This window comes from Rhinolophus sinicus, chromosome 1, assembly GCF_057876585.1.
Source record: "Rhinolophus sinicus isolate RSI-liver-muscle chromosome 1, RSI-T2T, whole genome shotgun sequence".
NCBI classification, from domain to species: domain Eukaryota; kingdom Metazoa; phylum Chordata; class Mammalia; order Chiroptera; family Rhinolophidae; genus Rhinolophus; species Rhinolophus sinicus.
The window spans coordinates 92,313,529-92,326,203 of record NC_142501.1 but is presented as its reverse complement, the minus strand read 5'-3'; the positions used below and the strand labels follow the sequence as shown (position 1 = coordinate 92,326,203).

The following is a 12,675-nucleotide window of genomic DNA, read 5'->3' as shown; positions in this document are numbered from 1 at the left end:
TTGACACTGGACCTCTATATCCTTGAATTAGCAAATGCAGCCCAGTAACTGTAAAACACACTGGGAACCTTGGTTTCTGAGGGACAAGACTGTTAATAGCTCATTCCAGGTCAGGACAGTGTGACGTGCTTTCTGGCCCGAGGCCCTGGCTGTGGAGTCTGTAGTACAGAAGGAAGCGTGTTTATATCGGTGTTTTAATAAAGTTAGACACCGATGTCATTGCCGAGCTCCTTTTGTCATGGATCCTGCTGTGTTAGCAATTGTATGGTTGGTTAGATTAACATAGGATAATGATTCAGTATTTGAACTGATGAGGCATGTCTCTTCTCCCTTTCTCTCTGAATTTCTAATTTGTAGTGTGTGGCTCAGAACACTCAGATTTGAATTATTCTGTTTATCCAAAAAGTCATTATTAAATAAAGATGAAGTTAGTCATTTTTAAATCATTGGTTTGAGTCAGCTTTACTTTTTGATTTGTAGACCAAAAAGGATTAGTTACTTTGATGATGCAACTCTCCAGTTTTAAATCAACTGCTAATGGATGAATAAAACCCTACTGCAATCCAGACATAGTATTTAAGGAATAGTTTTGTCCTTGTTTATCATTGAACAGCAGTAGACTCTATGTTTCTAACTGTTCCTTCTGAAGCGTATCAATGGCCTTTCAAATACCCAGGTATCTCTGAGCCTCTAGGTGTGCGGCCTGATGAAGCTGTTGGTAACATTTTAGGGCACTGAGTTGTGCAACTAAGAAAATTACATTTGAATTTGATTTATACTCAAATGTAGCTCAATCAGAGGAGATTAAAGGATTTTCCCTTGTACATGAAACTATCAAAAAATAGCTACCAATTAGATAATATAAAGAGCAAGAAGATATATTCTGTTTAAAAGATTAAAGCTTCTTTTACACTAAAAATGAGGTTCTTTTTTTCCATTTCAGTGTAAAACTTGTTCTGAGCCAAAACAGATAACCAGTTCATCTGCCATCTACAACAACCCCAATCTCATCAAACCAATCCCAGTGAAGCCCAATGAAAACCAGCAACAGCACATACCTCAGCCCAGCCAGGTACACTGTTCTCTGTCTTGTTTTGTTTTCAATTACAGTTGACGTCCAATATTATGTAAATTTCGAGGTCTGACAAGTTCACGAACTCATTCTAGAAAAAGTGCTACATACGAATGTAGCATAGTGGTTAGACATCAGGATTCTTAAAGAACTTGTACCCAGAGTATAGTCAAGGGAGGGCTTGGTGCTGTTCGAGGATGCCTAAGGTAAATCCAAAAGAGAGATTACAAATTAGAGATGTTTTCATTATTAATAATTTACTCTTCCTCAAAAGGGGTTAACATTTTTACTTTTGGAATTTACCACAATCTATGCTAATCTCTTATGGACTTGAACTCCTTAGTGGATAATGTATTTTTAGATAAACAACAAACTGTCAGACTTTGTTACTGTCAGGAATATTACCCATCAGGCCCTCTTCTGCTGCGGTTGGTGGTTGGTTTGCCAAGGCTGCTGAGAGAATGACAGCCAGTTTACCATTTCTGAGCACCTCCTTTGAACCAGATGGCAGCGCTGTATACACAGAATGGGATTCCTGTCCTAGGGAGTGGTACAAAATTCCCCTTTAGACCTGATGTCATTGGATTTGCATCTAAAATATAAATATGACAGCAGTTTTTGTGTGAGTATAAATATATATATTTCAGAATAGTAAAGCATTAACAAAATTACCAATCTGCAAGTCTCATTATTGATTGTAAATAACGTGGCTATTTCCATTTCTTATGGTTATTCCTCATTAAAGTTTTTTTAAAAGGAATTGGTTTAAATCAATTTTGAAAATGAACATGGAGCTAAAAGACATAAAGACTGACTAATGAAAGTGTTGTGTTGAATGTTTTTTAAAAAATAAGTCTTTTCTAATTATCTATTTGCTTTCTTTTATTGTTTGCTTTTCATGGACATTTTTTATTTTACTAGCAAAACCAGAATGTGTTGACTTGAGAATGAACCTCCTGTTTTCTTAGCCCAGCAATACAGAAAGCAACAGAAAGAGAAATGATATAGAATAGGAAGGAAGCAGCTTTGTAACTGGCCAGGCCAACGTAGATTTTATGTATTTGACGATCTTTTTAAAGATACTATTATATAGTTGAAAAGATCAAGTTAGATTAAATTACTTCCCTATCTTAAATTTCTATAATTCTGCGAAAAGCTACCAGGAATTCTGAAATCCTCATATTCCTGTGTATTCACAGCATCTTCTTATACTTTGCAAGGTTAGATGGAATTCCTGTTGAAGAGATTGTTTAGCTCTTAGTGTGTATAATAAGTATCATAGTGGTCCCCAGTCTGTGACACCCAGGCCCATTAAGGATCATGCACCTATTTCATCTATCAATAGATACTAAGATATAACAGCTCTCTTGGGAGTGGGAGGGGAGGATGCTGTGAAAATCTTTGGCATTAAAAAAATCTCAAATTTGTGAAGTTTTGTTATATTACAATTAAGTTTTTTCTTCCTCTCTAATTGATCCTTTGTAAATAGAAGAAATCATCTATTAGGAAAGTTATGTTTCATGCCCTCCTCCCCCAAATTACCAAATTGTATATAGACCCATTTGGGGACATTTTTATGTTTTCCAGACCTTAGATCCTGAACCCCAACACTTGTCCTTGACAGCGCTCTTTGGGAAGCATGACAAAGCTCGATGTCAGGAAACTGGGGGGCCTGCACAGATCCTCCACCAGCACCACCAGCAGCAAGACAAGCTTCCAGTTAGGCAGGGGGTTGTGCGTTCCCTGTCCTATGAGGAGCCCAAAAGACACTCACCCCCCATTGAGAAGCAGCTCTGCCCAGCCATTCAGAAACTCCTGGTCCGGAGTGCAGACCTCCACCCATTGTCAGAGCTTCCTGAAAACCGGCCCTGTGAAAATGGCAGTACCCATTCTGCTGGGGAAGTTTTTACTGGACCTGACCAGCCAGCGTCTCCCCAGACCACTGGCACTTCTCATCGTGTGCACAGTGCTTCCAGAACTCAAAACCTGTTAGAAAAGCTTCACAGTGCCCCAGGAGCAGTGAAGAAGTACGACCCCAGTGCACCATCACCTGCCAGCTCAGCTGCCCCAGGCCTCAGCTCAGCTATGACTGCTGCCACCCCTGCCGCTCGGCCACAACTGGTGCATTTCAATGGCTCCCTTCCGCCTCAAGCACTAGGATGTCAGGCTCATGGAAGAGAACAGCCTGCATGCCCAAGACAAATGCTCCCCGTCCCTGGCAGTCAGGCTAGCACTTCTGGAGTGATCTCCCCTCACGAGTTACTGAAAAAGCTTCAGATTGTGCAGCAGGAGCAGCAGCTGCACGCTTCTCACCGACCCGCCTTGGCAGCCAAGTTTCCCGTGGTGACTCAGAGCACTAGACCAGGGAACCCCTTGGAGTCCTGGATTGACAAGACATCCAGCACAGAAAGGCAGGCCCCTCTCTTCCAGGTAAATATCTACTGAGGGAGGGGGGCGGGGTTATTACTATAACGCAGTGAAATTTACAATTGGCTTCTGTGCTCTAGGGACCTTTCTGTTTAAAACAGGGTGCCAGAGCCACTTCTGTGCATCTGATTACCACCTTAACTTCTTCCCTGGAAAGAGAATCTTTTCTTTGCTAAGCAATCTGGTAGCCTCCCTCCTTTCAGAGATGCTTTATTTGTAGAGTTACATCTTCGCATTATTACAAAGTTTGAAGCCATGGACATGGACATGGGGAAAAACCATAAACATGGGGAAAACTACCCTAATCTCTGACCATGCAAACTTGTGGTCTGCTTTGAAATCATTCTGGGATATCAAACATCTGACCTCTTCTTGTGATTTCAGTTCACAGTGAATTGTTTATCCCTTTACTCCGTAACTGTTTCTAAGCAACACTCCCTGCCAGCTATTGTGCTGCATGTGGTACATCGTGATGAGGGCACAGACATACTGCCCTGCAGAGCCCACCGACCTGGGGGCGTTTGAAGTCAACAGAAAAACCAGTTAAGGCTGAAAGGTGCAGCCTGTTGTCATTCGTGTCACAGTATAGCTTAATGAAGGTCAGGAGAGGGAAAAGTATGCATTCACCATACCCACCCACATACACTAACTTCCAGACAGGAGAGGAAATGGTCTATCCTTCAAGGAAGATGGCGTTCTATGTTCATCCTAACTTAGAACAGCGAGGAAACCACAAGCTAGTCCGTTGCCTGGGGGTGACATCTGGAGATCGGACTTTTCTTCCCCATTTGAATTGGTACAAATTCACTGAAAATGCATTGGGTTTAAAAATTAGGAAGTTCTCCCTATTTATTACATATGTCATCTTTGGTGGTTTGAAATATTTTGGTAAGTAGCTTAAAATGATTCCTCAAAAATATTTCACTTTTTTGGAAAACAAAGATTGTGAGCACGTAGCGTAAGTCGGTGTCTGACGCCTGAGTGAGATTCCTCCTGTTCTTATTTGTTAAATCTCAAATCCGGGCACCTACTGCTATAGAAACAGTGTTTGTCACTTGCCCTTATCCTCATTTCAATGTAATAATATGGTCCCCTTTTTTACATCTGATTTTTTCTCTTTGGTGATTGAGGTCGGACACTGGGAAAATTGGGATTGATGGTTTGACATAAATGTCCACACACAAAATTCCTTTTTCTTCCCAGTGCTCACAGTGGAGCCGAGTAACAAGTACACACTGTCAGCCCACACTGCTCTTCTTAACAGTGCTGCCCCCCACCCCCCACCCCCCGCAGGGGCAGAAAGGGACAGTTAGGGAAGCAAAACTACCAAGGGAATGATTATAAAGTCACAGCAGTTCCTAGATGGCTGCCTTGTGCCTCAAGTTCTTGTGGGGCATTCGGAGGTCGATAAGTAACATTCCTTTTGCTCACCTGAGTTAGAAACAGATGAGAGAAAGCTGTAGGAGGCAGGCAGATAAAGACCACAAGATCACTGCATAACTGAGAAAGACATTGGAAAGCTTGGTTTTAGGTTTATTCACTGAGTGAGGTGACAGACTGGCCCAGGCAGACAAGTCACCTGCAGTGCTGGGTAGGACCAGCCCCCAGGGGCTGCCCCTGCAAGCTGAGCTTGGGAAAGCAGAAAGCTATGCTCTCTGCAAACAGGCAGATCCTATGGGAAAGTTGCCCACCAGGGGTGGACCCGAGAATCACGCCTCACCTCCCTCCTGGTGAGAAGTGAGTAAGGAGGCTGCTTTCACGGCTGTTCCTCCACGGAGAAATCAGGCGTGGAGATGTGTGTGCCTCCAACTCAGCTAGGCCCATGGAAAAGGCCAGCAGTCCTAATTGCACGTTGCCACGTGATGATAGTAAAGCAGAAAAATAAAACATGACTTCAGAGGCTAAGCTTTATATGCAATGGGAACAATAGTCGCCAAGCAGCCTGTCAGAGCCACTTTGGAACAAGGGAAGTAAGTGTGTGGAGCACTGAGCAGGAACCAGCTCTCCTTTGAGCTTTTCCCATCTGGAAGTTGTCAACAATTAAGATTTAAACTCACCTTTGTCCCCTCTTGCAGGTGAGCGGCCTCTATCTCTGTACCTGTTGTTTCAATGAGTTGCTACTTATTTCTGCCCTCTGTGTATGTATTTGCTGTGAGCAGGTCCTCTCCCCTCAGCCCATTGCTCCGACGGTGGCTCCTTCTCTGCTCATGTCCCCCATGGTGTTCACACACCCCACCGGTACCCCACCAATGCAGAGGGACGGTGGGCTCCTGCCGCTGGGAAGCTGGGATCCAGCTGCCGCCTCCACCAGCCTCCTGCTGCCTCTGCAGAGCCCAGAGCCCTCCGTACTCACCAGCAGCCCACTTACCAAGCTGCAGCTTCAGGAAGCACTTCTGTTCCTCATTCAGGTAGGAGGGGCCATCGTCTGTCTTCTTCCCTTACCAATCCTGCTGCCCTGATGGGTGCCACTCTGAGTGAATTAAGACGCAGCCAGTGCCTACTCAATACTCCCCAATAATAAGAGGATGAAGAGACAACTCACCCTGAACCACAGTGGCTCTGCACTTAGCTGGATGACATGCAGAATACGGACTGTGGCTCCTCAGGGGTTTTATAATCTGGGGAGCCGCCTGAGTCCTCCAAGCTGTTACCTGTCAGAAAAGAACAAAGCATACAGTTTAGAATTAGGACACCCCTGAGAGGATTCTAGGTGCCGTGGGGCGCCCAAGGGCCAGCTGGAGCGAGCGGCAGCACTTAGGGGACGGTCCGAGCTGACCGTTGAGCAAGGAGCAGGCTAGCAGACAGGCCAGTAATGGCTGTGACCACTAAGAGCGGGTCTTGCAAACAATTTTGAAGTCTGCTGATAAGAACAGGATAGAGTGACGGGACTTCTCTAGTGGCCGCATGTCTTCCTTGTCTCTATGAAATAGTAACAACAACAATAAGAGCTACCACTTCCATAGAGCTTTGTGCCAGGCGCTGTTTTATATGCTTTACGGATATTAATTCATTTAATCCCTATGCAACAACCCCATTATTTTTCCTGTTTTAGAGACAAGGAAAGGAGGCCAAGTGACTGGCCCGAGGTCACACAGCTAGTGAAGGACAGAGCTGGATCGGCTGGCTGGCTCCAGAGGGCCCCTCCCACACTGCAGCGGGTGCGGGGTGGGGGTGGGGAGCAGGGCTGTGGCCTGGCATCGGCCTTGGGTGGGTGGGCGGTCAGCTCTCCGCCTAGCAAAGCACATCCAAAAATAAACTGGCCTTGAAAAGGGGAATGCTCCTCTCCAGACAGAGTTCAGCCACCTCAGTTAACGTATTTAGGTGTATTTGTGATAGACTGTCTTTAAGAAAATTTTTGTGGTACTTTGCTTAAGCTTCAGATGGCTTTTAGGAAGTAGGCTAGCACTTTTGCAGTTGTCTCATACTACTTAAAAAGAAGATGGTCTCTATTAGTAAAAATATTTTTAAAGGGAACGTACTTTAGAATGAAAGGAATGGGGCCTTAGAAATCAGCATCAGAGTGTGAAAGAAGAGTAATCTGCTGAAGACAGCCAACGACTGATTGTGCCTGACTCACAAATATCAGCATAGGAGTGTTTGCCACCCTTTTAAGCCATTTGTGATAAGTTCATGAGGACTTAGATGGGACGTCCGTGAGCAATACAGGAAAAAAGACCTTTACATTTGAATTTTAAAGTTCATTCCATTTAAATCACATTGTTCCAGAGGAGTCTGTGCAGGAGCCAGGACTCTGAAGACCTAGCGCAGTCCCTGTGCGTTCCTAGTTAGAAGGTATATTTATGTTCCCGCCACTCTCTGCAGACGTTTCATTTTCCCCATGTTTTAGACGTATTTTCCTGATCAACTGTTAGAAGGCACTCAGTCTGTTTGTAACCTTTGCCTGTTGGTGGGACACAGTCTCATGCACAGGGACTTTATGGCAACTTTGTGAGAAAAACAGGGATAAGTAGTTCTCCTTGTTGCATGAGAATAATGCTAACTGTGGGGTGGGGGGGTGCCAAGAGAGGATGATGGGAATGTGAAATGTGGGTGAGTTACTAAAGCTTTAAAGGATTTGGGTGGGAGGGAGAAGTCTCCAGAATTAAAAACAAAACCACTGATTAGACCTGTGACTCCCCCACAGCCCTTAGCGGGCAGAAAAGCCCAGAGACTGCCAGGCTCACTACTGTCCACTTGGCACGGCCAAAGCTTTCCGTAACTAATGGGAGAGTTGTACTGGCTGTGATCAGGTACCAATGAAGCATATTGCAAGTAAACTCCTGACTAGACTTACGCCAAAAACAAAATACACACGTTAGAGGACCTTTAAGAGCCACTAGCAATTCCTAATCATACTTTGAGAACCGCTGATGTGGATCCCCTCCTCCCTATCCAGCCTTTGGGGACCTCTGTGCTTTCACCAACAGACCTGGGCTTTTCACAAGTGACCCTCGTTCCATACGCCACGTGGTTGCCCCTCCGCGCGGCATGCAACACACTGGTTTTCAGTTGAAAACCAGCAGCGAACTCTGTCCGGCCTCGCCTTCAACCCCACCTAACATCACATACGCAGTGCAGAACTACCGGCTGTTAGAGCAAGCAGGTAGAAATGAGCATCTTAGGATCAAAATGCCAGTTCTGCCCAAGCGCGGAAGCCTTTTGTTTCTGCCAAACAAATCACATTCCCTCCGGTCTTTTGATTTTGTTTTCCAGAATGATGACAACTTCTTAAATATAATCTATGAAGCTTATCTCTTCAGCATGACACAAGCAGCCATGAAAAAGACTACGTGAAAGCAAAGCATTTTCAAATGATTTTCAAGGTCCTCCAGCTCAAGGTTCTTTCATGTTAAATGGTGTTACCCTGAATGTTTCTGCCTTTTTTTTTTAAAGTATGTATAATATGAAGTAAAATGTTTCAGCCTTTCTTTCAATCAAGGTGTTTCATTTTGGGGTTTTTTAATCACATCCTTCAGTATACCTGGTACTAAGAATTGAGTGGGTAGAAAGTCCTTTGCTCATATTACACAGTAAATGCCACGATTAAATTATTTTTTTCTTACATGCATGGGGCCGTTTCTAGAAGATTTAGCCTCTCCATAGGGACAGCTGTTCTGGAAACTTGTTTTCTTTTCTAATACCTCTGGTTATTCTGTGAACACAGAACGTGTAGCTCCCGTTGCCGAGCTCCTTGTGCTATAGTGCATGCCGACCACCAGGTGGCAGTGTCCCCTCACAGACGAACCTGCACGGCCCTTACCCAGCCTTTGGAAGTAATGCTGATTTTTGGACAAAGTAAACTTTTCATTTGCAAAAGTCCAATTTGCATGTTTTCCCCGGGCCTCTGAAGGAAAATTATTTCTAAAGGTATTTATAGCTGATTTCTAGAGGATAGCTGTTCTAGGAGCCCACAAGTGGCCCAGATTTCCAGTAACACTTCATTTATCCTTGCTCATGTTGCTTCTTTTGGACTCAACCAGCAGAATATGCCTGCCTATGCTTCCAAATGAACGTTTTATCATCTTTAGCAAAACGTGCTGAGAGGAAGGTCACAGAAGATTTTAAAGCCTTTTCTTAGCCTCTGAGGATAGATAGTGGATTGTTCGGGACATAATGATACGGGTTCTTCAAGCTTGGAGCAGATTGATTTTTGTGTTCACAGAGATGAGGAGCTTAATCTTGGAAGGAGTCAGAAGAGCACTTGCCAAGTTGTTAAGGCCCAAAAGAGTGGGCCTGGGGATTAGTCCCTGCTGAGTATTAGTAATAAATAAAGCTTTGCATTTCTACAGCCCTTTTTATTCCTGGATCATAAAAAGATCTCTACATGACTTCGCAGAAGACAGGTTTTATTCTCATTTTATAGGTCATGAAAGGAGGCACGGGAAAGTAGGTTTCCTCACAGCTTCTGAGGCCAAGACTTGGGCTTTCAGCTTCAGACCTTAATTCAGGCACGCCATCAAGAAAGGGTCTATGGGAAGACCACCTCCCACTTCCCGCAGGAGCGCACTTTGTCTTCTGCGGAGGAGAGCTGGGCGGGAGGCCGTGGCTCTAACTGAACCCTTGTTTTGTGCCATACGCAGGCTGAGGGCCTCCTACATTTATGAAGGGACTTTTGTTTCTTTGATATGTTCTACAACATCTAACACAGTGAAAAACCCACATGACTTTCTAACAGAATACTTGGAATTATGTAATTGCTTATATATTTCAGTATTCTTATAAGGAAAATGAGTCGAAGAGAAGGACACACATGGATCTGTTATCCCAAAATCAATGACTGTGCTCACTTCAGCAACACGTATACTAAAATTGGAACAAAATCAACAATATACTTCACTGCTGGCCAATCTTTTAAAAGAAAAATCTCTTTGATCTTAATTACATGTTTAGAGTTGCTTCTCTTTGCTAGGGAGAAATTAATTCCATTTTAAATGTTTCTAATATATTTGGGGTAGCAAATGGGTAATCTCACGAAATATTTCTTTTTTTACCTCAGCATTAAATCAAATGAAATAGAAAGAAATATCAAGAGTAGCACCTAATGTGAAAAGGTGCACATGAAATGACAGAGGAAGGAACCCAAGCCCAGCGTGATCAGACCTACACTGCCAGCTTCACTCAGGCCTTTTTAGGTCACCACCACAGTGATCTGTTTGAAAATAATAAATTCCCCATCCTTTACTGGAATGATCCACTTTAAAAGTGATGGCCCAATTCATTTAGACCAAAGACTAAGTCACCCTCTTAAGGGGTACTTGGTGATGGAGTGCTTATTCTTCTATATGACAAAGTAGGTAAGAGCTTCTTTGTACAAAGAACTTTCTCTAGAGAGTCCGAGAATAGATTAAAAGGCACCCAAAATTAGACTTCATATATCAATTAACTTTTTCCCACTCTCACCCCAAATTTTGAGACCATCATAGACTTAGACTCTACTCCTAGGTGTCACTGGCTCCCAGACAGCAGTTTTAAACTAGTAGAATCTCAGATGGAACCCTGAGATTTTGTTCCTAAAGCAGCATTATCCAATGCAGTGGATTTCAACCTTGGAGAAGTGATGGAAGTCAGTTCTGCCTGGTGTAGGGGGTAGATCACATAGCCTTTGTCACACAGACTTGCCTTCAGTTCCTGGACAAGTGAACTTTCACAATGCACTGATTTCTGATTTGTAAAATGAAAGTAATACCCACTTCACAGGGTCCTTACGAAGATTAACTAGGAGCAACATATGTAAAATGGCTCCTCCTGCCATATACTCTAGAAGGATGAATTACTTTCTACCCCCTCTGCCTTGTCTGTGTGACCAGTCCTCTGACCGACCGTTGGGATGAGGCCTGCTGCTGCTGACGTGGTCTTCATCTGCCAGCCACCATGACTTAAGTGTTCAGGCTGATATTGACACTTACGTATTTATGGTTACTTTATTATACCCTCTTCTCCTCTTCATTCCTTTGTCAATAAAATGAAAATAATAACACTTATCCCTTCCTTCCAAAGGAAGTGCCTTGAGCTCTGTAAGACAAAGATGTCAGTTCAACCCACGATGGTGTAAGGCGTGATCAAACAGTACAGTGAATGTTTAAATTTTAAAAAAATTTATTACAATAGGGCTGACCCGGTGGCTCAGGCAGTTAGAGCTCCGTGCTCCTAACTCCGAAGGCTGCCGGTTCGATTCCCACATGGGCCAGTGGGCTCTCAACCACAAGGTTGCCAGTTCGATTCCTCGAGTCCCGCAAGGGATGTTGGACAGCACCCCCTGCAACTAAGATTGAACACGGCACCTTGAGCTGAGCTGCCGCTGAGCTCCCGGATGGCTCAGTTGGTTGTGTCCTCTCAACCACAAGGTGGCCGGTTTGACTCCCGCAAGAGATGGTGGGCTGTGCCCCCTGCAACTAGCAACAGCAACTGGACCTGGAGCTGAGCTGCGCCCTCCACAACTAAGATTGAAAGGACAACAACTTGACTTGGAAAAAGGGCCTGAAAGTCCACACTGTTCCCCAATAAAGTCCTGTTTCCCTTCCCCAATAAAATCTTAAAAAAAAAAAAATTATTACAATAAAAGATACATTGCCATTAATCCCCCTCAGAATATCCTCCCTCACTTTGAACACACTTTCCCCATCATTCTTGCCACTTTCTGAAGCAGTTCTGGAAGTCCTCTTTCATGAGTGTCTTTAGTTGTACTGTCATGGCTGCCTCGATGTCTTGAATCATTTTGACTTTGGGGAAGAGCCAGAAGTCACATTGTGCCAGATCCAATGAATAAGGTAGATGAGGACACACTGTAATGTTTTTATTTGACAGAAACTGCTGTACCAGAAGTGATGGGTGACACGGAGCATTGCCATGATGGAGGATGATTTATGACACACTTTAAAACACACCTTCTCCAACCGTAGCTCACACCCGACTTACTGCACTGAACAAGTTGAAACGTGTCACACACTGTTACTAAGGTTCAACATGCCACTTCCCGTATTGAAGATCCCTGAGTTTCCATTGGATGGCATGCAGCAACAGCATTCACCATATTTTGTGATCACAACAGAAATGCTCCATGTTACACATCACTTCTGGTACTGCAATTTCTGTCCAATAAAAACATTATGGTGTGTCCTCATCCACCTTATTCACTGGATCTGGCACCAGGTGACTTCTGGCTCTTCCCCAAAGTCAAAATGATTCAAGACATCGAGGCAGCCACGACAGTGGAACCAAAGACATCATGAATGAGGACTTCCAGAATTGCTTCAGAAAGTATTGTTACTGCTCTACATTTATGAGCAAAGTGCCATTTTAATTGCAAAGTCAGAGAAGGAGTGTTATTTAATAGAATTTATAGTCCCTGAATGGTCTCCAGAAAAGACACACATTGCTGAATCTCCCCATTTAGAAAGCCAGGCATGGTGGCCATTGCAGAATGAGAGAAACGTTTATCAGGATCTTCAAGAACTTCCTATTATGTGGTCCCAGCTCTGCTGATACCCACAACTGGCTTCTTCCAAGTCAGTCAAAAGGTAGGTGGGCCCAGAGCAAAATCTTCCCAGGCTGAGGCTCTCCCATGAAAGGCACACATTGTTTGCATCTGGTAAGTTCATCCTTCCCTCAAACACAATTAGCCCAACACCTTTCTCATGTCTCAGGGACACACTCTGCTTTCTTCCTCTTGATAAAGA

General features: G+C 44.0%; 1 protein-coding gene across 6 annotated transcripts in view; it reads left to right on the top strand.

Moving 5' to 3' along the window:
- DCP1B (decapping mRNA 1B) overlaps positions 1-8,433 on the top strand; it is a 51,840-nt gene extending 43,407 nt beyond the window's left edge. For 3 of the 6 annotated variants that reach the window (XM_074325163.2, XM_074325165.2, XM_074325166.2), the window contains 4 exons: positions 944-1,072; positions 2,660-3,502; positions 5,575-5,907; positions 8,213-8,433. In XM_074325163.2, coding sequence (XP_074181264.1) covers positions 944-1,072; positions 2,660-3,502; positions 5,575-5,907; positions 8,213-8,293 — 1,386 coding nt within the window. In that variant the 3' untranslated portion in view covers positions 8,294-8,433. The remainder of the gene's footprint in view (positions 1-943; positions 1,073-2,659; positions 3,503-5,574; positions 5,908-8,212) is intronic. The other 3 variants (XM_074325164.2, XM_019757273.3, XM_088801833.1) reach the window with 3 other exon arrangements.
- Positions 8,434-12,675: the final 4,242 nt, after the last annotated feature.